Source organism: Eufriesea mexicana, unplaced genomic scaffold, assembly GCF_001483705.2.
Source record: "Eufriesea mexicana isolate 0111107269 unplaced genomic scaffold, ASM148370v2 scaffold337, whole genome shotgun sequence".
Lineage (NCBI taxonomy): Eukaryota > Metazoa > Arthropoda > Insecta > Hymenoptera > Apidae > Eufriesea > Eufriesea mexicana.
Genome location: NW_016908487.1, coordinates 201,017 through 223,111, shown reverse-complemented (window position 1 = coordinate 223,111; position 22,095 = coordinate 201,017). Strand labels below are relative to the sequence as shown.

The following is a 22,095-nucleotide window of genomic DNA, read 5'->3' as shown; positions in this document are numbered from 1 at the left end:
CGGAAGAGAGTAAATTTCGTGCATCGTGTTTCTAATATAAATACATGCCAATCAACAATTCCCAATTTATGCATTTCGTTAACCTTTCTCGTTTCGTGCACTCTGCGTCGAATTATTGCGCGAGGTCGACGGAAGCTTCCGATAACTCTCTGCTCCACCTTTGTTTCTCGCCTGCGAGGTTCAAATCTGCGAGACCACGAAAGGTCGAGCGTAGGACGCTGAAAGTTCGCAAAGGGTATACGTGAAATCGGGCGAAGGATAGAAGTTGGCGTATCAACGTGTACGAGGAAAGGAGCATCGCTGATCATGCAACTGCTAATTAGCCGTGGACTCGCAGAATCGTTGAACAAAAGAAGATTCGAATGGCACTTTGGCGGTTGTTCCGAGTAAAATGGGACCGCGCGAGAAAGCTTTGGGGTTTCTGAAAATTCCACGAGAACCGAGGGCACGCGGAGTCTTAAAGGCTACCAAGCATTAAAATAGTCTTCCGAAGGAAAAAAGTTTCCAGGCCTAGAAATTACAAAAAAATCAATAAGAGCATTAAAGCTATAAATAGCTCGTTCAAGACGGTGAAAATTATGGAGAAAAAAAATAGAGGAGATACGAAGGAGGAGATAACGACACTTTTCCTGGAAAAATGTCAATTTCGCGGTTTTCGAGGAAGCTGTTAAAATTGAATCGATTAATAATCGTTCCTGTGATTTTGGACCTCGAAACTGCCGCGATGTTATACGATAATCTACGATTTTTCGAGGAAAGTTCTCTCGATAAACGGAAAATTTTACGAAGAAAATAACGTCGGAATGTGATTGTTTATTGAGTAAATAGAAAATATCTTTCGCGGGACGAATCATTCGCGCAGCGCGTTAAATTCCATTAAATCGCGTTTTTAATTAATAATCAGACCTCTGTATTCGAGCTCAGGATGTTTATGCAAAAGATAACTCCGAGACTGTATAGCAGGAAGATTTATAGGACGATCTATAATCGTAAGGCGAACTAGAAATATTGCAACATGTTTTCGTGGATTTTGACGATTGAAAATAGTAAAATTCGCGAAATCGAATTCGCGTGGATTAACAAGTTTGTGCGACTTTTTGCTGGAAAACTGGAATAATATTTGAGGCGAGTCCGTCATTATACACGGTGAAATTATTCGAAAACTTGTAAAAGAGAGAAGAGAATTGAACGCCCATCAGCAGGGGTAGGTGGCCGCGTGCGAATTCCCTCTCCTCGCAGCTGTATGGAGAACAGTATCTGGCCCTGGGGGCATATCGTACCCCTTTCCCCGCCCATCTCGTCGATCTAACCGACCACGCTGCCCTCTCTGATTCCCTCCCTTCGACGGCATGTCTCACTCCCTCTTCTCTTTATCCAGCTCATTCCGGACCATTGCCTCTTTCTCCCTCTCTCGTTCCGCTAACCTCTTTGCTACCTACCTCGCTCGCTTGTCGCGCCTTTCTCCTTTGCTCCAACTCCGTCGCTTCGCCCCCACCTTTCCCGTTTCCCCTTCCACGTCGCCGAACCACCCACCAGATCGCTCGTTCGCTATGCTCGCGATCTCCCTAGCGCTGTCTCTCTCTCGCCTCGCGACGGCTCGTCGGTTCGTCTCGCTCGTTTCTCCGCGAGCTTTCTTTCTCCCACTCGTTCCCACGCTCGTCGTCTTATCCTCGTCCCTCTCGAATGCGCGGAGGCAGGCGCCACGAATTCACTTCTCGCAACTTCGGCTCCGCTCGGTCAGTTCCGGCTGCCGGCCAGAAGAATTCGTCAGTATTCGCCGCGCTGCCTTGCCGGCAAGTTGTACAGAAAAGGAAGGTGATTCGATTTCCGTAGTAATCACGAGTGCGCGTGTCTGATACCGAAGATACGTTCAACGAGTATCCGCAGCGTGCACTTGGGACATCGATCGCGTTATCGACGCGAAAGCAAAGTTGTTCGAACGAGATCGTTCGTGCTACGAAAACACGAGAAACGCATCTGCCACCGGCGGAGCAACTATACTGTCTCCTTCGGATCGTCTCGATCTACTCGACATCGAAGAAAAACGCTTCGAGCGTGTAGCAGCGTCGCGTTCATCCCGGACAGAAGCAGTGGAAGAGGAAGGTCGTGGATCATCGATGAAAAGTAGGAAGAAGAACGATCTTCTCGAAGCAGAAAATCCATCGACAGTCGCCGTTTGGATCGTGGAAATTTTGCCAACGGACCGCGAGCAAGGTCGCGTACGAAAAACAACGCGACGCGACCCTTCGTCCCGAGACGCGGAAGGTTTTTGCAAAAGCGCGACACGCAGGGATCGCGAGGCAACAAAGTCGAAGATTCTCTCCTCGCAGTGGGCCAAGTTCTTTATCAAAACATGGCCACGTGACCGACGGCGCGGCTTGTAAACAGTGAGTTTGACCACGTGGTCTGCCCCCTCTCTCGCTGCCGTCTTTCTCCCTCGCACTCGTCCTCTTTCTCTCGTTCTTTCTCGCTCGCTCGCGACACGCAGAACAACCTACAGCGTAGCGTATTCTCGGTCGGTCCGCTGCCAGCTGCGGGAGAGTTCGATTCGAGTGATCCGCGATACTCGGCTTTTCCTTCGCCGTCTTCGTCCTCTCCTTTTCTCTAAGCGATATCGTACTCGATATCGCGCGCGAGATATCGCTCGTCGCGTTCTATTCGTTGAAACGAACGTGCTCCGGGAAAGAATCCAGTGACAAATGGGAAAGAGAAAAGAGAGAGAAAGGAAAGAAAAAGGATCATTAAAGTGACCCTCGGTTCTGGTTTCGAATCGTCGATAACGACGTAGTGCCGTTTACCATAGGTAAAGTGAGAGTGTCGACGATATCGAGAGTCTCGATCGCAGCGCGATACCGACTGTAACGGGCGACATTTCGCGGTTTCTCGCTAGGCAGCGCGATATTTTCGAGAGAACACAGCACCACGCGAGGTGCTCGCGGTCAAAGTGGATTACACGGAGGAAACGAACATGATGGACTCGGTGCCGGTTTCTGCGTCGGGGTCGAAGACCGGGTTGCAACCACAGCAGGGGGTACCATACGACCTTGAGAGCGGGTTCGAGCCTCAGACGAGAGCACGGTCGCACACGTGGCCGCTGCCAAGACCGGAGGAATACATCGAGGGGAACGTGGTACCGAGCGTATCGGCTAGCAAAGAGGGCGTCGAAGGCGTCGAAAGTGGCACGCCGCCTCAGCATGGCTCTCTCGGCCAAGGTACCGGCCTGCTTCCGGTCAAGAAGAATTCGTCCCGACGAAACGCCTGGGGAAATCACAGTTATGCCGATCTCATTACTCAAGCCATTACCAGCGCCCCGGACGAGCGATTGACTCTCTCTCAGATCTACGAATGGATGATGCAGAACATCCCCTACTTCAGGGAGAAGGGAGAAAGCAACAGCAGCGCTGGGTGGAAGGTGAGTTTATTTATTTATTCCCTATTTATCCGCTTTTATTCCTTCTGCCATGCTATCTATCATACTACATTTCCAATTCTCTTTGCGTCTCCGTTACTTTCTCTTTCTATTATTTTCGCCTTTCGAAATATTCCACGTGGGCGAAATTTACCCTTCGTCGCGTTACATCGCGATATAACGCGCCCTTTTCGCGTTCCCGCGTTAATCTTACGTAACGGTCATGCGCGCTCGTTGCGACCTTCTCGTACGAACATCTTCGTTCAACGCGATAAAAAGGCTAGGAATTTTTATACGTTTCGTAGTCGGTTTCTTTCGTCTAGCTCTATCGTGAAAGTTGCCGCGCTTTGTGCTTATCTATTCCGTGACAAAAATGCTGACACAGACGGCAGAGGGCGCACTTTCGTGCCCCTTGTCAGTGTATTTTGCACGTGCATTGGAATTTGATAATAAGCTTATGCTCATTCGCGAATATAAATAGTCCTGCGCTATTTTTCATTATACATCCGCGTGCGTTAGATTTCAATGCAGAATTCGCGTTATGGACGATATAACGTAACGTTGCAGATCACCATCGTCTTGTCTTTTTGTTTTGCTTCGTACATTTCATCATTTACGACAGTTTTCTAAATAATTCTTTTGTATAGTTAAAATCGGTATAAATCAGACTGTTTCCTATGCAACAGCTGTCGAAAAGGAATTTTTCGTGAACTCAAATGGGACACGTGTATATACTCTAATATACTTGAATAGAAGTTTCGTATTTCATTCAAATTGGAAGAAAAATTCGCGAATTCGCGGAAAGGAATAATTGAAAAAATTCGTTGTAATTCATTAAACAAAATCGGAAAACAATTTTATAGAAATTCGCATTAAGGGGAATCTAGTATACTCCCCGGTATTCGTGACGAATTTAATTCAGTAGGCCACGAGCAAGACTTGAAGGGAATTCTCGATTAAAATTTGCGGAAACGTGGAAAGTATCGCGTAGAAAGTTTCGAGACACGACTGATAAGGAGAGATCAACCGTGCCATCTCGAAATTATTCCGCGTGTGATAAAAAATCGCTATTTTCTCGACGAGACAGCGCCGTTTGGCGTTTCGCACTCGCGATTGGTCGCAGCGATTTTAACGAGATTCAACGACTCGTGCTACTCGTCAGCGCCGAAACGTTGACCGTGAATGCGAGTGACAGAGAAGGAGAAAGAGAAAGGCGCCATCGAGGCGTTTTAGATTTTTCGGCGCGAATACGCGATACCACGGCTAGAGAACATTCGCGATATGGTAAAAAGTAGCGATAGAATAAAGGAACAGGTTCTCGGGTTTAACTTTGATAGTTTTCGCGTGCTTCTCCTCCCGATTGCTGCCAATTGCTTTTCTCCGAGCGCTCGAGTCGTTCGCGTAAACAGTCTTTACGCGTGGCTGTTCCGCGTGGTTGTTCCGCGTGGTTATTCCGCGTGGAAAACGCGGCCTTTAGGAACGAAGGAATTTCACGCGGTCGCTTTCTCGCGGTTCGAGGATCGAAATTCCCGTTCGAATTCAGCCGGCACGCCGAGTATAAAAATCGCTAGATCTTGATAGATGCCTGCGAGCTCGCGCTCTTTTCACCTGAATATCGGCGTACCAGCCGCGGTCTGATTTCTAACGACGCGCGTGCATCATCTCCGTTCATCGGAATTTAAAAAAAGCACGCTATCGATTTACGCGGTTTAACAGTTGGCGAAGTTAACTTTTCCCGCGGTGGTACTTTTCCCTCAAAGCGGACCACTTTTGCGAGTTGTGCTGAAATCGAGGGAAATAAAACGCCTGCCGGTAAACAGCGACGCTTTGTTGGTTATCGTGGCCAATTCAGGGATAATATTCAGCGAAATACGGATATCGATGCATCACGCGCCAATCCAAATACTTTCATACCTTTTCGCTTTTTCCTTTTCTTCCTTTTCCAACCGCGGACCTTCCCCGAGTTTCGTATACAACGATTGATAAAATTCGAGACACGCGTGTTTGCTGTAAACAGTTTTGGGACTGATAAAATTCGAGTATAGAGGAACAGAGACGCGTCGAGGTTATTAGCGTTTGACGAACTCTCGGAAGCTTTTCTTTTTCTTCAAAATCACGTAGATTATTTTGTGCACGATGCAGCTTGTCGATTGAGAAGAATTCTGCAAACAGAAGCTGTAAATATTTTCGAATACGAATTAAATATTTTTAAACAGGAATATCTCTATCTATAGGAACGTTAGCTTATACGCTAGATTAAAATTTCGTTATTTCCTTAAATTTCGAGTTATTCGATTCTTTCTTGTTTGGAGTTTAACCACCCTCTTACCGAACAAAATGCTTTGTCATTTATTCTTTCAGGATAAACAGTACTGCTGGAATCGTGTCAACCATCGCGGGGCATATTTAAAAATCGGTTCGTGGTTATCACCATGTAATTCTTACGATCTTCTTTCTTCCAAAAATCTCCTGTCAAAAGCTCCAACAATTATCTTGAAAAGAATTCCCCATAAAGGGGAATTCGGCCCTGAAATGGCTTGAAATAGCGTGATTAATTTCAACGTAGAACTTTGATTCGTAATTTCCAAAGGACTGGAAAGAAATATTTTTCTCGACAATAATTTGCTGTAATAACATTGACAGACGTGTAAGTTCCTATAAGTGGTAGAAAGTATTCGCCTAGTTTATCGCGATAAACCATCGTTACGCGTAACGCAAGGTAGTTATAAGGACAGAGCGAGAAGCATATTTCAACGCGAAATATTCGAAAGATTTATTAGCAGCGTTCACGAGAACGCGACATGTCACGGATGTAAACGTCAATACGCGCTAGGCTTTCTCGAGTGAACCATAAGCGAGACGAATGGTGGCTGACAAAAACGGCTCTCGAGGTTCAGAAGGTAGCGTTGAACGAGAGACCGGTTGCTAAAAATCCGTTTAGTGCAGCTGTGAAGTTGAGATGCGAGGAACGAAACGACTTATGTACAATCACGTGTTGTCCGTGTACGAATATCTGTATCCTCGGTGTGGTGTTTCCTACACACGTTTGACCGCGTGTGCGAGCGAGAGTATAAATAAACGAGGATAGTCGGGTATTATCTGCGACGTGCATAACTATTGTGTACGACAGCCATGGTTCTGAGATTGAGACCTAGCATTTCAGCGTTTATCACCGTGTCGTACCGTTTGCCATTCCGAGGCGAAGGAAACTCTCGATAGCTTCGAGAACCCTGCACGGGATCGACCTCGGAGCAATGTTTCGTAAACGATGAAACACGTCGAAGATGGGCACGGATTTAACTCGAATTTTAATTCAAAAGCGACAAAGTTGAGAATCTAGAAATATTAGAAATATTTGGCGAATTTTTGATACTTGGTATACTCGGAGTTTAGTCTTCTTTTCATCGTGCACAGTAATTTCGAGAATTTCTAATCCCAGCCTAGTGGACAATCTAGCGTTTAAAACGACCGATTCGTCGCGTAGATTAGACGTTTTAGCTAAATTATTGCACTGTTTAATGCGATAATAAATTATTGCACAATATCTCCTGCTTGAATCTACTTACCGAGACACCAATCCTATTCATTTTCTGTCTACGCTTTATCAGTGATAATCTCGTAACACTAGTTTGATCGAGGTACGTAGGTATCTTTGTCTAAAAAGTCACGAATCAGTTGGAACTTTCATTTAATAGGTTTAAACGTTTCGTCGAATTTACGTGGATTGTTCTTATAGAGTGCTCGATTTAGTTCCAGATGCTTACTCGATGGAATGTAAAGAATCTAGAATTCTTTTATCGTAATTACCCTTTTTATCATAATTTATCATAATTTATTTTATCGTAGTTTTTTCCTAATAATTAATCGCTAATCAACGACAGAGCACGTTATCGTTTCGCAAGTAGCCGTTTCTATCGAAATTCAAAATTCTCCGTACGTCCTTTTCACCAGTTAAGTGTTTGACAACTTTATTCGTCATGAAGAAATGGCAGAGTTTTGCGTCACGACGACTATATCCGGGATGCGTAAAATTTTGTTATCATTTCATATCTAAATTGTAATTTTCGCGAAAACTAAGATATATTCGTAAATTTGAATTAGAAAACGACGAAATGAAACAAATAAATAAGAAGTATAAATAATTTGAGATGGATTCATGCATCCATCGCTTCCTGAGACCTAACTCGCGAGCAGTGTAATAACATTGAATCCATTTTCATCTTGGTGTTTAAAACCCGAAAAGTGTGCGTTGAATTCTCCATCTGCGATGATTCCTGGAAAGAAACGGGTGATTCCTTCATCTTTCTTTATCAGAGATATATTTTTAATATTTTAACGCAAAGTTACTCCGTTTATACTCCGTGATACTGGTCTCTGTTTTAGCTCAGGCTTAACACATTTAAATCGCTGCAAGCGTTCGAATCCGTTCAATGAAATTAGGAGCTGCAGATGCACGACGCGACATACGTTCGCGTGATGTTTCAGCAGATATCCATATCGCAGTCGTTTATCCGGATGCGTGGAAATGCATCGTGGACATCGACCATCGGCGTTGGTACTCGTCTAAATATTCATCTCTTCGCACTGCTGCCCCCATTCGCGCGAAATGCAGGTATTTAGGCTCGTTATCGCTGCTTTAATAATTTCTGTAATAGACCCTACAATTTCGGATTCTCCATGATCTCTCCGTGATCTCTATTTAAACCCTCGGGCAATTCCTGTCACGGAAACACCAAAAGGCAAATGTTTAATAACTATTCTTTGTACTTCTGATCGTCATACAGATTCTAAACAGGGTGATCCATTAATTATACCAGGATTCGGATCTTCGATCCATGCTCCATCTTCATTTGTCAAACCAGAAAACCCTAACTGCTAGTTCGATCCCTTTCATCAATTCGTCCTTCATTGCTCGATGCAACGCGTGTTACAGATCTGGAATCCTTCTATACTTCGATTATACTATATTCCATGTCACCTCTGATGTATTTCTTCCACACAAATATATCTTAAATATTGAAATAGATATAAATTTAATATTTTAAATAGAAAGTGATTTGTCGTGTAATTTATTCGTTCACGAGATATCAAGATGATCTCGAATGTTTTTAATGGAGCGTGTATTTTTCTGTGCCAATATTTAAAAGAAGAATTGTAGACGCGTTATGCGAGTCAGTATGTATATATAGGGTGTATATAATATTCATCTTTTAATTTTCGGTCTATTGGACATGAAACAGGTCGTAACACCCGCTCACTCGCGTTACAAAGTTTTCCTTTCATTATAAATAAATATCAGTGGGATTGGCGAATAAAGCAAACACAACGAAACAATAGTACGTTGCCGCGGTAATAGCATAAGTCAATCCGATTTGATCAATTCCGTGGGGGATCGTGATTCCATTGCTCAAGTTTCCACGGTCGGGTTGAAAATTTTGATTGAAAATTCAACCTTGGAGCTCGAAAGCAGTCAAGGATATCCACAAAGAATGCTTGTACCCGTCGGATATTACTGAAACAGGAAGGCGAGGAAAGGTCTCCTCGGCTTGGTTCGAAACGTGAAAAGCCCTTAAGCAATACTGGCGCCGGGCTGAGCCCGATTTCTCAAAGCTGTGGAATCCCAGCCTGTACGAAGAAGCTTCTAGAGCCGTGAAACCGGCAAAGGTCACTCATCCGTCTGGTTTTAGTACTCGTTGCCGCAAGTCGTACCCGTCATTACAAAGCTCTGAACACGGTATTCTTCCATGACGATTAGACAGTCGTGCCCTAACGATCCGGTACCCTCGCGTAGACATCGTCTGAGAATCTTCGGTATCCCCAAACGTGCTATTCTTTCGCCATGGCCTCTCATTTCGCCGTTACACTGTCTGCATTTTATGCCGTTTCGAACGGAGTTGAAAAACGCGTTTCGTCTTCCACGTAAATGTTTCGCGTTCGTGGAGCAATAAAGGCTTCCAGGGCAACGCTTCGACAGTTACTAAAGTGTCGGATTTACTCCTAGCTCCTAATCCCCGACTCGATCCTCCGCCTCGAATGGTATCATCGCTGACCGTGTTCGCAGCCTCTCCCGATACGGATCCTAAGAAATCGAAAACGAAAGTCTCGGATAAATTCGTACAAATTCCCCTTCGCGTCAGAGAGAACGAGATTACCCGAAAATTTACCGGGAAAGAAGCTTTCGCTTTTTGGAAACGGATTCGATACTTTCACTGGACAACGCGTATCGTTGAACGAAAGATGGCGAACGGGTTCACCCTAAATTCCGTCAATTTCCAGATGTTGGAGCGCAGTCGATTCGATCGTTTCAACTGGTCGGCTTAGCGGAGAGCCGATAGAATTTTCTCTAAAAATAATCGAGCAGTTTAGAAGCGGAGATTAAGCGAAGGATCTTGAAGGCATCGGTTCGCGGAGCGTCCATTTACGGTGGACGCCGCCAATGTTGGAAGCGGTTGCACGGGATCCGCGTCGGTCGCGTGGTATTTAGACGCGTTACATAGCCGTCATTAACGAAGCGTGGCGCAATTAATGCGAATTTTCCAAACCGTCTGCTGTTCAATGAGATTTAAAAATGATTTGGTGGAAGCGCGAGGCGCGCTGCGTATATTTCGAGTGAGCGCGGTCGGCTGAGTTTAAAGCAGGCTTTCCTCTCTTCCATCTTTTTCCCTCCCCTCTCCTCCGCTCTCTCTCTCTCCCTTCGTCTCTTTCATTCTCTCTCTGCTGCCTCCGTGTACGACCCTGCGACGACCACGTTGCCGATATCATCATCTTGAGGTCATCTCTCCCTCCGCCTACTTTGGGGCCCACCACGATCAGGACCGGTAGGAAGCATCCTCCGCTTTTTTCGCTCCTCCATTTTTCCACCTGCTCCGACCGCCGGTCGAACGAGAATCAGGCACGTCGACGTCGTCGTTGGATCCGACGATTTCCAAAATCTTCGTCGATTCGTCGCGAGGATGACCGACCAGAGTCGGTCACGAGTAGAATTAGACCTTGCCGCGTCAGACTCGCTATATAGTCCCTATACGGTTGGCTGGTACCCGAAGCTTCTCTCCGTGACGCGCAGTCCTCGAAACTGGCGGTGGCAAAGACCCCGGTGGAGGATCGCGGAGCCCGTAAGGCGGATCCTCGAGAAAACGCGACGAAAACGATAGTAGGTCGACTGTTTTATATTTAGCGACAATAAATTTTATAGGCTGACCAAAAAGCGTCGGTTTCGTAACGCATCGTGGCTCGTTTTCCGTTGTTCTCCGCTATTCGGGGTGCAAAGAATCGGCAGTGGTGGAAGTTTCGCTTGGCCAAGTAGGGTACACTCCTCTTCCGTTTCCGAAACTCGACTCGCGAGCTGCCGATGGACCGCCGCGGTGGTCAACACTCTATTTACCTTGCCTGGAGCAAGGCTGCGATTTCCATTTGCCGTAAATTGCGACAGAATCGTTCCGGCCCGTTTTATAGCCTAGCCTGATCCGTCGGCAGAACGGCGGTTCACCTTTCTCTCGCAGAATTTCTCGCCCCGGGCGATTTTCTCGGCCCGACTCTGGAAGAAGGCGCGTTGCGCGACAGGTTCTTGTTATTTGAATTCCTTCCGCGAGTCGTGTCACCCTCGAATAAGTGCAATTATCGCTTCGCTGCCGCACCTTGTCTAGCTACGCGATGCTCCGGACGCGCGGCGTGTAATTAATCCGCGAGAATTTCGCGTTCAAAAACGATCGAGGAAGGCAACCGGTCTCCGTCCCTCGCGTGACAATGTTTCGCGACGTGGCGGAGGACGTTTCACGGTGTTACGTGGAACACCGGCCACAGAGATTAGCGGAGTCGCTCGTAATTACGTGCTCGTTATCTCCACGTTAGCCATGGTTAATATTCGCGGACGGTGGACAATCCGCGAGCGTTTGTTCCGTCAGGTTGCCAGCTATCGTCGACGAATCGTGGTAGGTAGAATCCGAAGACTCGAAATCCGAATGCGAAGGACTTCGTGACACGTGGACAGGCGGTAATTAAAATATTCCATCGAGTAATGAAGAAACTCGACAGACGCTTACGTCATTTCAAACGCGACATCAGAGATTCGCGCGATATGGTAAAAGTGTCGGGCTTGATCGGGAACGTCCGTTATTTCGTGACGTGACTTTTTAACATTTCCACGTTTCTCCTTGTCGTTGAATATTAATATTAGTCCTCGTAATTTATCGCGCCATCTATTATCTTCCTTCGTGTTAAATAAGACGAAGATGTGTCGCTTCGTAGTTACCTATACTCGAGGTTCGCCATGTGTAATGCGCGTTAATAATATTTCATTTAGATCGCAATCTTTCTGTACGTTTCTTCGCTTCTTTTGTTTAACGCGGAATTCGAACACGGATACCTCTCGTTTTCGAAAATATTCCGTTGCTACTTGTACGTTCGGCTTAAGAAAATTGCTCTTCCTTTGGAATTTTTATGAAAGGAACTCTTATCGTGAAAAATCGGTATAAAAATTGTTCTTACGTAACAAGTATTCTGGAATACTGCATCGCGAATTATTTTACGATATATCTATAGTTAAATTGACGAACTGTCGAATTCGTTGAAACGCGAATGCTTCGAAATACGTCCAGTTTTGAACAATGCGTACTTTTTACACTTACACTTTTGTACTCGGTATGTAGGAAGTGAAACGAGCGAAAAGTCATTGCAAACAATAATGGAAAATTTAAGAATCGGACGATTAAAACGAGCCGGTTTCCTTTACGATTAAAACTGCTTAATAGTTTGGAATCTGTAATTGTCGTTTCATTTACATCTCGTTGTATAATCTGCTTCGTTACACTTTCTAACCACTTTCCAATAATCTACGTGTATTTGACATTATATTGTTATTACGAATTTCTTCTAATTATTGACAGGAAAAGGTAAACGTAACGTGTAATATCCGCGAGGCCAGTTTCTCGAAACGTATTCCACCGTGTTAATCGATAACGTCGAAACATAGACGAGAAACTCGGTTGTAAATTTTTCGTCCCTACAAAATCAGTCGGTAGCGTACCGAAATAAAAATGATCCACTAAGATAGATAAGGAAGGAATTATTTCTCAGTCGAATGCGCGATTGCCTCCAAGATCTCGATAGAAGCATTCGAGACAATCGTCATTAACTTCCGAGTGGAATCGCGTATTTCCATTACAACCTTCGATCGCGTATCTAGGCATCTGCGGTAGTCAAAAATGCGACTAGTTAATAAACGATTAATTAATCATTCCTAAACGCGCTTTAACGACTGTAGCTTTCGATACCGGTCTACCGAAAGGCACACCCACTTTCGTTTACGAGCACGTGCCAGGAATTAGGATTCCTTATACGGCCAGACGTCTGTTTCACCGAGAAATTCGCCTTTAAATTTCGACCACCGACGGGAACGAAAATCCCTAGAAACGAACGACCCTCCGCGAGATCGACTTCTCTTTGGCGTATCGCGCGAAGAGAAAAATGGCGGCAGTCGGAGGGAACGAGCCGGTAGCCGCGTAATGCGTAGTCGCGCGACGTCCGCGGGCAGCTCGATGAAAATCGAGCAACGTTCGGAAAAAAGCGAAAGAAACGTTTTCCCTTTCAACCGACCAAGTCGGTATCGCGTTTCGGTGGCGCTTGCACGTTCCTCGTGCTAAACTCGCCCGGCTCGTTGCGTGTTCACCGACAGATGCACATTCGGTGACGTAATGTCAGACACGGAGCGTAACCGCACTCTTCACGTAACATACCCTTGACTCTCCTAATGAGTATCGCACATTCGTTACGTATGTTGCGCTTCGCGGACAGATACACACAGCGGCGTGGAGCGAAGGTGCACACGGATGAGCGTGCAACGTTGCACGCTGCATGCACTGTGCACCACGCCGCTGCGCGTGTGTCGCGGTTTATCTCAATGTTGTTACAAGAATACCACGCACCCCTTGCACGCTTGTTGGCTAGGCATCTAATAAAGCGTTTCTTCGCGATAAAGGCCTACGGTCGGGTTTTCTGCGTCGGTACCAGAGGCCTGGCTGAGCGTTCCGTTGGCCGCGTTCCGTCATATAATAAATGAAAAATCGCGCGGCGAGCGGACGCAGTTTTTCCAGCGTGCACCTGGAAACGGCCTTGATCGCGGAGTATTCGATGAGAGAACGAGAGCTGTCGGCTTGATTTCTCGGTCGAGTCCGACTGTATCGACGATCCAGGTAACGTAGACACACCGTGAAAAAAAGCGTTTCAGCCACTGCGTATGATTTTCTCGTCTTTAATACCCAATCTACATACGCGAACGAGTATGACGTTCAGCTCGGCGTTCATTCTTTCTAGGCTCGTCCACCGTTGCAGTTTTTATCAGCAACCTTTCGAAAAAGACGACCGCTGTCGATTCTTTGCGTTAGAAGGATTTAATTCCTCGTTAGATCAGCCTGCGATGATATAGCTTCTTCTGCGCGTATTGCTATTTCCATGGCTACATACGCGAAATCTCCATAGAGGGCAGGACCTGTGTTTCTTTTCTTCCAACGAGTCGTACGTCTGTAGTCCTTTAGTATTTTTCATTTCTACTTCTTTTGACTCTCTTTCGTCGTGTTTGTGCTTCACTCGATTCCGATTCATCGTATAGAAATTAATGTAGTACCTATTCGAATATTACATTTGCGATTCAAACAATTTGAGAGAGGTATAATTTTCGCGTATATTTAATCTCCAATTTCTAAGAACGGAGTAAGCACCTTTCGAAGGACTTTTCGAAATCGAATGCCAACGTTTTTCAAGAGAATCGAATCGACATCGACTCGTCTCGGTCGCTCTCTACGCATCGTATGATCTCGGAGGCGTCGAATTTCGAGTTAGAAGTTACCGTTCTAATCACGGTTGTTCGTTCGTTAGAGCGCTTAATATGAAAATTCATTTGGAACGATGTCGTTCATTAAGCAAAAGACCTCGCTGGAAACTACGACACGAGTTTTATCTGCTTCAAACTGATTGGGCCCGATCTCCGATTCGAGGCACTGACCTCGCGTGCTATTTAGTCGCCCTTCTCTGCCACAGCTCGAGTCTCCTCGTCCCTCTTGCTTCGCTTTCGCGTCGCTCCTCGTCGTTCCTCTGGTCCCTACGTTCTCGGACGTTCCTCTTCGTCCGTCCCTGCTTTCGGTTCGTCCTTCTTGCTATCTCTCGCGCGCGCAGACCGTCATTCCTTCTTTTTCCGCCGAGTTACGGTGTCCCATATAATATATTCTCGCGCAGCGCGCGCGTGTCGCCTGGCCCCATGCGTGTACACGCATGCGACCTATACACCCGCGTGTTGGATCATTGAAACGTGACGCAATCCAGCGCAGCTCGAAGAGCGCGTTCTTGAACCTAGTTGACACGCGCCGAGGAAACTTGGAACGGGTTCGAACAGCCGTGATTGTCACGCGAACAGGTAACGCTGTAATCGCGTTTCCTCCAATTATAGACGATTTATAGATGCTTTCGTAAACACGAGGAAGACGCGACGAGTGCTCGGTATCAGTCAGTTCGTCTTCGCAAGGTCATCGTAGAAACTTTCGCCTTTCTCGGTGATTTCAGCGATTCCAGTGGCCGATAAACGCTGAAAGGTTTTCAAGGTGCTCGCTCCTGACGTTTCCCACGATTGTAATATCCAGCAGTTTAACCCTTTGCGGACCGAGAGCTCTTCACCATTTCGTTCCAGCAGGTCCGCGCTGGAAAGACTAAAACTAAGCCCTTAAGTTCAAGATGCATGGCCTATTTCAGATTTGCTACACTGTAGCTCTTATCTTATCTCATTTAGTCTAAAATTGAGACACAATCGGGTAAAACTTGATACATATCGCAGAACGAAAAGCGAGGTCGAGTCACACTCGACATAGGACTGCAAAGGGTTAATATTTAACGCGACGGAATTCGATAACAAAGATTTCTCGTGAGTAAACAGTTGTTTCTGGTGAACCTCGTTATGCAATCTCGGTGAATAAATTACGTATGGTAAAGTCCCGTAGAAGTCGCGTCGTCGATGTTATTCAAAGGTTTAGAAGGAACGTGGTCGACGATGAATTCTTCTGTTCATTCATCTGTCGGGAGACGAGGAGAGCCACGTGCGTGGGTAGACCGCGAGGAAACTGGCGAAACTGGTGGAAAAATCCTTAGAACAGACGGAACAGAGTTTCCTGAATGGAGCCTGGCGTCTTCTTTCGTCACTAGCTTTCGAGTTGTCACGAGTCCGTTCTCGAAGGACGACTTGTTAGTCAAGATTACTACACTCGAATGCCCTAAAACGATCGCGCGTAGGAAAAATTCCGATTCGTGGAAAGCGACACATCGATTGTTGCATCACGAAAACGTAGCTGCGTACTCAGCATTGCTAATTCGATGTCTCTTGGCAGAACTTCGAGCGGTCGTTACCGATGTCCATCCACTCTCTTATTAAAATCGTTTCTCGCGTCCCTCGGATAGAGCGATTCCAACCACGTAATGTTTACGTGTAACGCAAAAATTTTGCTACAGATAAGATATATTTTTTGGGCACTTCGAACGGCTTTATCGTTCTTTTTATTTTTAATAATCGCTTCGAACTTGAACGATACTCGAGCCACGAAACTTATAGTCGATCACGTTCGCTCGTTGAAAAATCCAACGCCGATCGCGTGAAATTTTCCGAAAATAAAATCCGAAGGTTTGGATTCCGAGTGACTCGTTTAACTATTGGCTCGCGGAAGAGCACTTTGCGAAGTTCGGTTTCATCGGATGTGTAATAAAGCTTTGTTTATAGGAGATTGGAAACTTTTTCTAGCAGACCACGTAATACTATGCTGGCCGGCATACGTAGTAGAATGAGACTGTGCAGGACTTGCCGTCTACTAGAATTACACGTAAATGATATACGAACCTGATGAGCGTTTCTGCCAGACGTTCTGCATACCCCGAGAAGTGCAAGTATAAAATCTAAATGTTTTTAACGCGAAAACGTCTAATTCGTGTTACGTGATTTCTTCCATCATTTCTCTCTGACGAAATGCCGCTTAATCTCTGCAGTTATTTATTAATCACGGAGCGAACACGATAATTATAGCGATACTGGGACTTTTATTTCTAAGATGTAGGTTGTGTCTACTTTGGTAATTGTTAGCTACACGCTATTCTCATTATAGTTCGCAGCACGATTGTAGAGTAGGTACACTCGCGGAATATTCAAGAAAGGCTGACGAACTTTTCTAATTCCGTCCGTTTCACGCTCACGTTCCATAGAAATTCACTTCTCGGGTATTACGAGCGAAATTTGCGACAGTTGCATGATATTGAAGTAACGCATTTCAAATACACGCGTGTGCAAAGAAACGCCGCAGATCGAATCAGTTTCGGCTATTATTTTTAAGTATTTCGTACTGGACGTGTCATTGAAATGTAAAACAGATAGTTCCTCCCAAAGATACGTACGTACGTACAAAGATATGAAACTTTAAACTCCGACCTATCTTATCTTAATATGCATTTCGTTCGCTTTGCAAAATTATATAGAGAAGGTATCAAATAATATCATCTTGGCTACTCATCATAATTAAATCACAGTTTATCTTTACATTTCGATGCTTTCGAGCATTTCTCTAGCTTTAACTACGACTTACGCTCAATTTCGTCGAAAATAAACGTCGCGAATCTCTCGTACCGTTGCATAATCCTAACTTTACGTATCTTCCTCCCGTTTCAATCGTTTCGCGTCTAATTTCGAGCCATCGCGATACTTTCGCATAAACGAAGTCCGATGTCTATCGCTTTTAATCGTTTTATTTCAAGCTTTCTCGAAGTATAAATTGCTAGAAACTTAGCACCGTTTCCACGTGGGTTGAGAAATTCTTATGATACGCGCCAGTAACAGAAACACGCTGCTCGCGTAATTAATGCCTTGTCTTACGATTTAAAATTCAACAGCGTGGTCCCAAAATGTTAACACAGAACTGCCGAGCCTTCGAGCCTTTCCACGGCTCGACAAGTCTGTCTTACGTTGGACCAATCGCATACGACTTACGTGGGGTGTCGTACCTATTAGAAAAATGTAATTCGGGAAAAGTTAATTTAATAAGTTACAGTAGGGTACATCAACAAACCACGGGCGTGACACGTGGTGTTTACATTTGGCCCGGCCGACGTATCACGGCCCAGGCCCGTGGTAGTCAGTTTTGGCCCGAAAACCTGACCACGAGTCTCACACGTGGCTGTAGGCCAAGAGGTTAAATTCGTTCATTCTAGTTTCGATTTCGTGATTTTCTCTTTACCACGTTGCATCTGCTCAAAATCTGTTTCCAATATGGAAAATGAAAAATCACCTCTTTTCTAAACCTCGTGCATTCCAGCCGAAAAGAAGAGATCGCTAGATCGCTTTTGCCTATCGGTAGCTTCTTATCGGCTGACAGATTCGTGAAACTGGGCATCGAATAAACTCCCGCCTTACTTTCGCGTGTTTAAATAAAACGTGTACGCGTAGCTGGTCCGATACGGTTCTTATCTGTCTGAACTTGGTCTAAAGTGTTTCTTGCTCCCCCCTGGCGCGAGTGTTAGCTCAAGTGCGTGGAGGTTGGTCGCGAAACAAAAATACACGAGCACACGGACGCGATCGAGCCGCCGATTTCGTTGACGTATTATCGTCCATGCTTTCGTTATCGATAGCATTCCCGCGGTGTTTCCACGACGGCGAGGGGGGAAACTACGCGATTTCGAAGAAATGCAGAGGACACGCCTCTGGCGAGAATCGGCCGCCGGTGTTTTGCATATTACGCGTAGAAGGCAACTGTGCAAATATCGGTAACGCGTCGGTATTTCGGCGTCTGCTACCCGGGTTCACTTATCGCGTCGCGATCTCGCGCGTCGTGGAAGATATAATTTACAATGGTCTCGACAAATATCGATTCCATCGACCACGGCTACGCTCGCTATCTTAACACGTTGACGACCGGGTATTTGATCTCCATCCTTTCACGTAGGACCGGGCATATAATAGACTTTTAACTCAAATGACATTACTGTACTAAAATTGATTCATTATAGGTATATCGTAGAGTAATATTTTCATGAGCTGGGTGGTCTCACTAGCTCGTGGATAATGGAATAACGCGTTTATTGTTTGAAAGACCACTTTACACTAGCTGATCGTAGATTCGGTGAAAAAGAGCATCAAGTCTGTTACTAAAAAGCTAAATTTATATCCTTCATTGAACGTAGGAGGATAGTATTTTTCTTCTATTACGATAAAATAATATTTGGACAAATTTCTTGATGAAGAAATGCTCTCGAAGAATGCCCAGCAAAATTTCGGGTTACACGTGTTATGAACTTCAAAAAACGTAAGAAGTCGAATAACTATTACGTAATGAAATAAAACGCAGATAAGGATTTAACAATCCTATACGCTAGAAGAAACATTTTCCAACCCATATTAACAAGTAGGATAATATACCAATAATTTTGAGTAAAGAAAAGCACGATAAAGTACATAGGCGTAGAAAAATGGAAATCTCTGTGACCGGTCGTCAACGTTCGTGCAACTAAACACGGAGATTTCCGTGATCGGTCGTCAACGTGTCAATTTTCGTCGCGAGTAACGTCATTTCCGATCAGCGAACTACGCGAATCGTTTCTCTTTCCCTGGTCTACGTCCGGATAGATCTCCGATCGAGGAATCGTGGAAATAAATCGTCCACGGTAGAAATATCGCGGTGGAAAAGCGTTCGAAGATTGGTTGCAGATATTTTTGTACGATTGCGCGAAAACGGAAGTCTCCTAATCGATGCAGCGATCGCAAAGAAATTCTATGGATCAGCTCTGCGATAAGCTGGACGTGTAGCGAGCAGTGTTGATATCTGACGATTATCACGCACGTTTCGACGTTTCCTCGATCCACGGTCACGAAACAAGTTAATCGTGTCAGAAGGGTGTAATAACGAGTGACTAAACACTTATCTAGGTTACGCAAACCGTCGTTACCCTCGGTGCAGTGTTAACGTAAGGAATAAAGAGACAAACGCGCATCTTTCCTCGTATGCATGTTTCCAGCAAATTATCCGCCATCGTCGCGAAACGGAGAGAAAAAGGAAGAAAGATGGGAATAAATGAAATTACTATAGCTCGATTACGAAATTAGCCTTGGTCGTCAAAACCATGGCTTCGATGAACGTGGTAAAATTTTCAGTCGGTTCTAATATAATGGTTATTTTATAATTATTTATATATTATATAGTTGTTTTTGGACTTTCGACCTTTTCTATTCGAAGAAAACAGTTATATTCAGCGATACTTTTATGCCTATTTCGCATACGTAGAAATCTTTTGTTTCTTCGTGAATGGAAAAAGGTTCTAGTTGGCCAAGTAGCAGTTATTCCGCGTTGAAAAAGTAAAAGTTCTTTCGGACAAATTAACCATTGATATTTGCAAAGGTTTAAGGTCGAAACCTTGAATCGCTCGGTGAATTTCTATTCGCGTCGAAACACAAACAACGGTGTTTCCTTTGTTCAGTTTCCCCTTTAAATAACGCAAATTTAAGAAATAGTTCAAGAAATATATATTTCTTTGGAATTTTCATCAATTGTCACGCTTGATCTTTAAACCGTCAACGTACAAAGTTACCTTAAAACAGTAAGCAAATAATTCAAAAGGTACGAGTATACGAGAAACGTTTATTTATAAAACATTTACAGTTTCATTCCACTCCTAGTCACCATAATTCCATCTTCAAGGCGATCGTTAACACCTTGACGACCGGTCACGGAGATTTCCGTTTTGCTGGGCATTCTTCCGCGGAGAAATTCGTACAAATATTATTTTATCGTAATACGAGAAAAATACTGTCCCCCTACGTTCAATGAAGGATATAAAATTTATCTTTTTGGTAACAGACTTGATGCCGTAGGTCGTTTTACTCGTAGCTGATTGCTAATATTTAATTAGCAATCCCGGTCCTACGTGAAAGGATCGAGATCAAATAGCCGGTCGTGAACGCGTTAAAATCTTACCCGAATTTCTTCGCTATACTTGTTATATCGCAAGCGAGTACTTTGGTCGCGCGTTAATTATCTACTACGCAAGTGTCGTTTGGTTTCGTTTTCTGATAAGCTTCCGGTAACAAACATCTGTCGGTGACAAGGCTACTCTTCCCCTAAGCCGTCTTATCGTTATCAGTAGTGGAGCCGTGAATGATTTTTTCTAATTACTAAAATCAGCATCCTTGAATTTGCACGAGCGTGATCCTCGATCGTCTCTGTTCACCTTGCACCGCTCGGACGGGAGCACGGCCCGATCCCACGGTGGACCGATCTATAATTGGCTCGATCCGCGATTATCATCCCGTCGGGGACGCGTGTCCGTCGGTGCCAAGACTCCTGATTGTTTGTCAAGACTGTACACCGCTTCTGTTCCGCTGGTGCGTAGTAGGCTGATTGCTAGCAGCAGACGCGAACAGCAGTAGACCAATCGCGACGCGCGACGAGAGGGGCACGACCAGGCTCTCTCTGCTCACGTCGCAATTCCAAGCGACTCGCTCGCTTCTAGCGCGTATACGCGCGCGTACGCGTAACCAAGCGTCGACGCGCTCGGCTCTGTGTACCAGCTCATCCAGTACATAATTATACGCTTCTCTCATCACCGATCGCCACCGTCTCGCTAGCGTTCGCCTGCTTGGGGTCAAAGTCAACCGAGAGCCGAGTGGCGGGAGAACGCGAAGACGATCCGAGCCGACGCTTCGTCCGCCTCGTATACGCGGCGTGCGTCTTTCGGCCGGCATCTTTGCTTCATCCAAAGCGGAACCTTTCTTCGTTGCTGATTCGCGTTCATCCGAGCAACGCGTTTTTCAACGAACAAAGTCTAACTCCAAACGGTTGTCATACTTCGAAGAAGAGTCCTCCTCGTGGTTTTTCTTTCCAGGTTGTGTATATGCAAATGCCGGGATGGTTGAGCCGGTCGGGTTGCATTCGACATTTGTTTTCAACGAGATGGGATCGTCGGTATAGTTGTTCATTATGGAAATGGGGAAATTAGGGGCAGTTAGCTACTCGAAACGTATACAGGGTGGACCAAAGTTACGGGTGCAAACAGGGTCAGCGTAATCAGCAATGGGAAAATTGCATTGAAAATTTCGTTTTCGAGGAAAGTGCATTCGGAAATCAGGCGTGTGTACGTGCACCTAAGTGGTGGTTTGACGTTACCGATTTCACCACAGACAGCTATCGCGATTGCTTTTGTATAGATTACAATGCCAGCCATTGTTTACTATCAGCTATATCATTTGCATCTTCGATATCAACTGTTAGTTTCGATATTCCAACGAATTGAAGATCGACCCGATTTCATTCGCAGGATACAATCTTGTACATTGAAAATGGTTGACATTTTGAACGATATTTCGAATGAAATAAACTAGTATCGTTTGTAGTCCTTAATAAGTCAGCTGTTAGACAGAATATAAACAGAATCTCCAATGCAGTTTCGTCATCCTTGATTTTTGTCTTATTTTCAATCACGTAATCTCCCTTATTCTATTCGTACCACCAATTCTAGATCCACCGTGTATTTGCACATTTGACCAATAATAATACCCGAAATACGGTTATTTTACCGCAGCTCTTTCTTCCTGATTATTTTCGTTCACAGAAGTCTTCCACCCAGACGTCGCGATAGCGAGAAATAAACCGTGTTTTCTGCAAGCGTACAAAATCGTACGA

At 45.0% G+C, this 22,095-nt stretch overlaps 1 protein-coding gene across 2 annotated transcripts in view; it reads left to right on the top strand.

The window, feature by feature from the left end:
- Positions 1–2,703: 2,703 nt before the first annotated feature.
- Positions 2,704–22,095, top strand: part of foxo (forkhead box, sub-group O) — a 165,047-nt gene continuing 145,655 nt past the window's right edge. For both annotated transcript variants that reach the window (XR_001890795.1, XM_017911807.1), the window contains exon 1: positions 2,704–3,412. Coding sequence is in view for 1 of the 2 variants with exons in the window: in XM_017911807.1 (XP_017767296.1) it covers positions 2,969–3,412 (444 nt within the window). In the remaining variant the exon portion in view is untranslated. The remainder of the gene's footprint in view (positions 3,413–22,095) is intronic.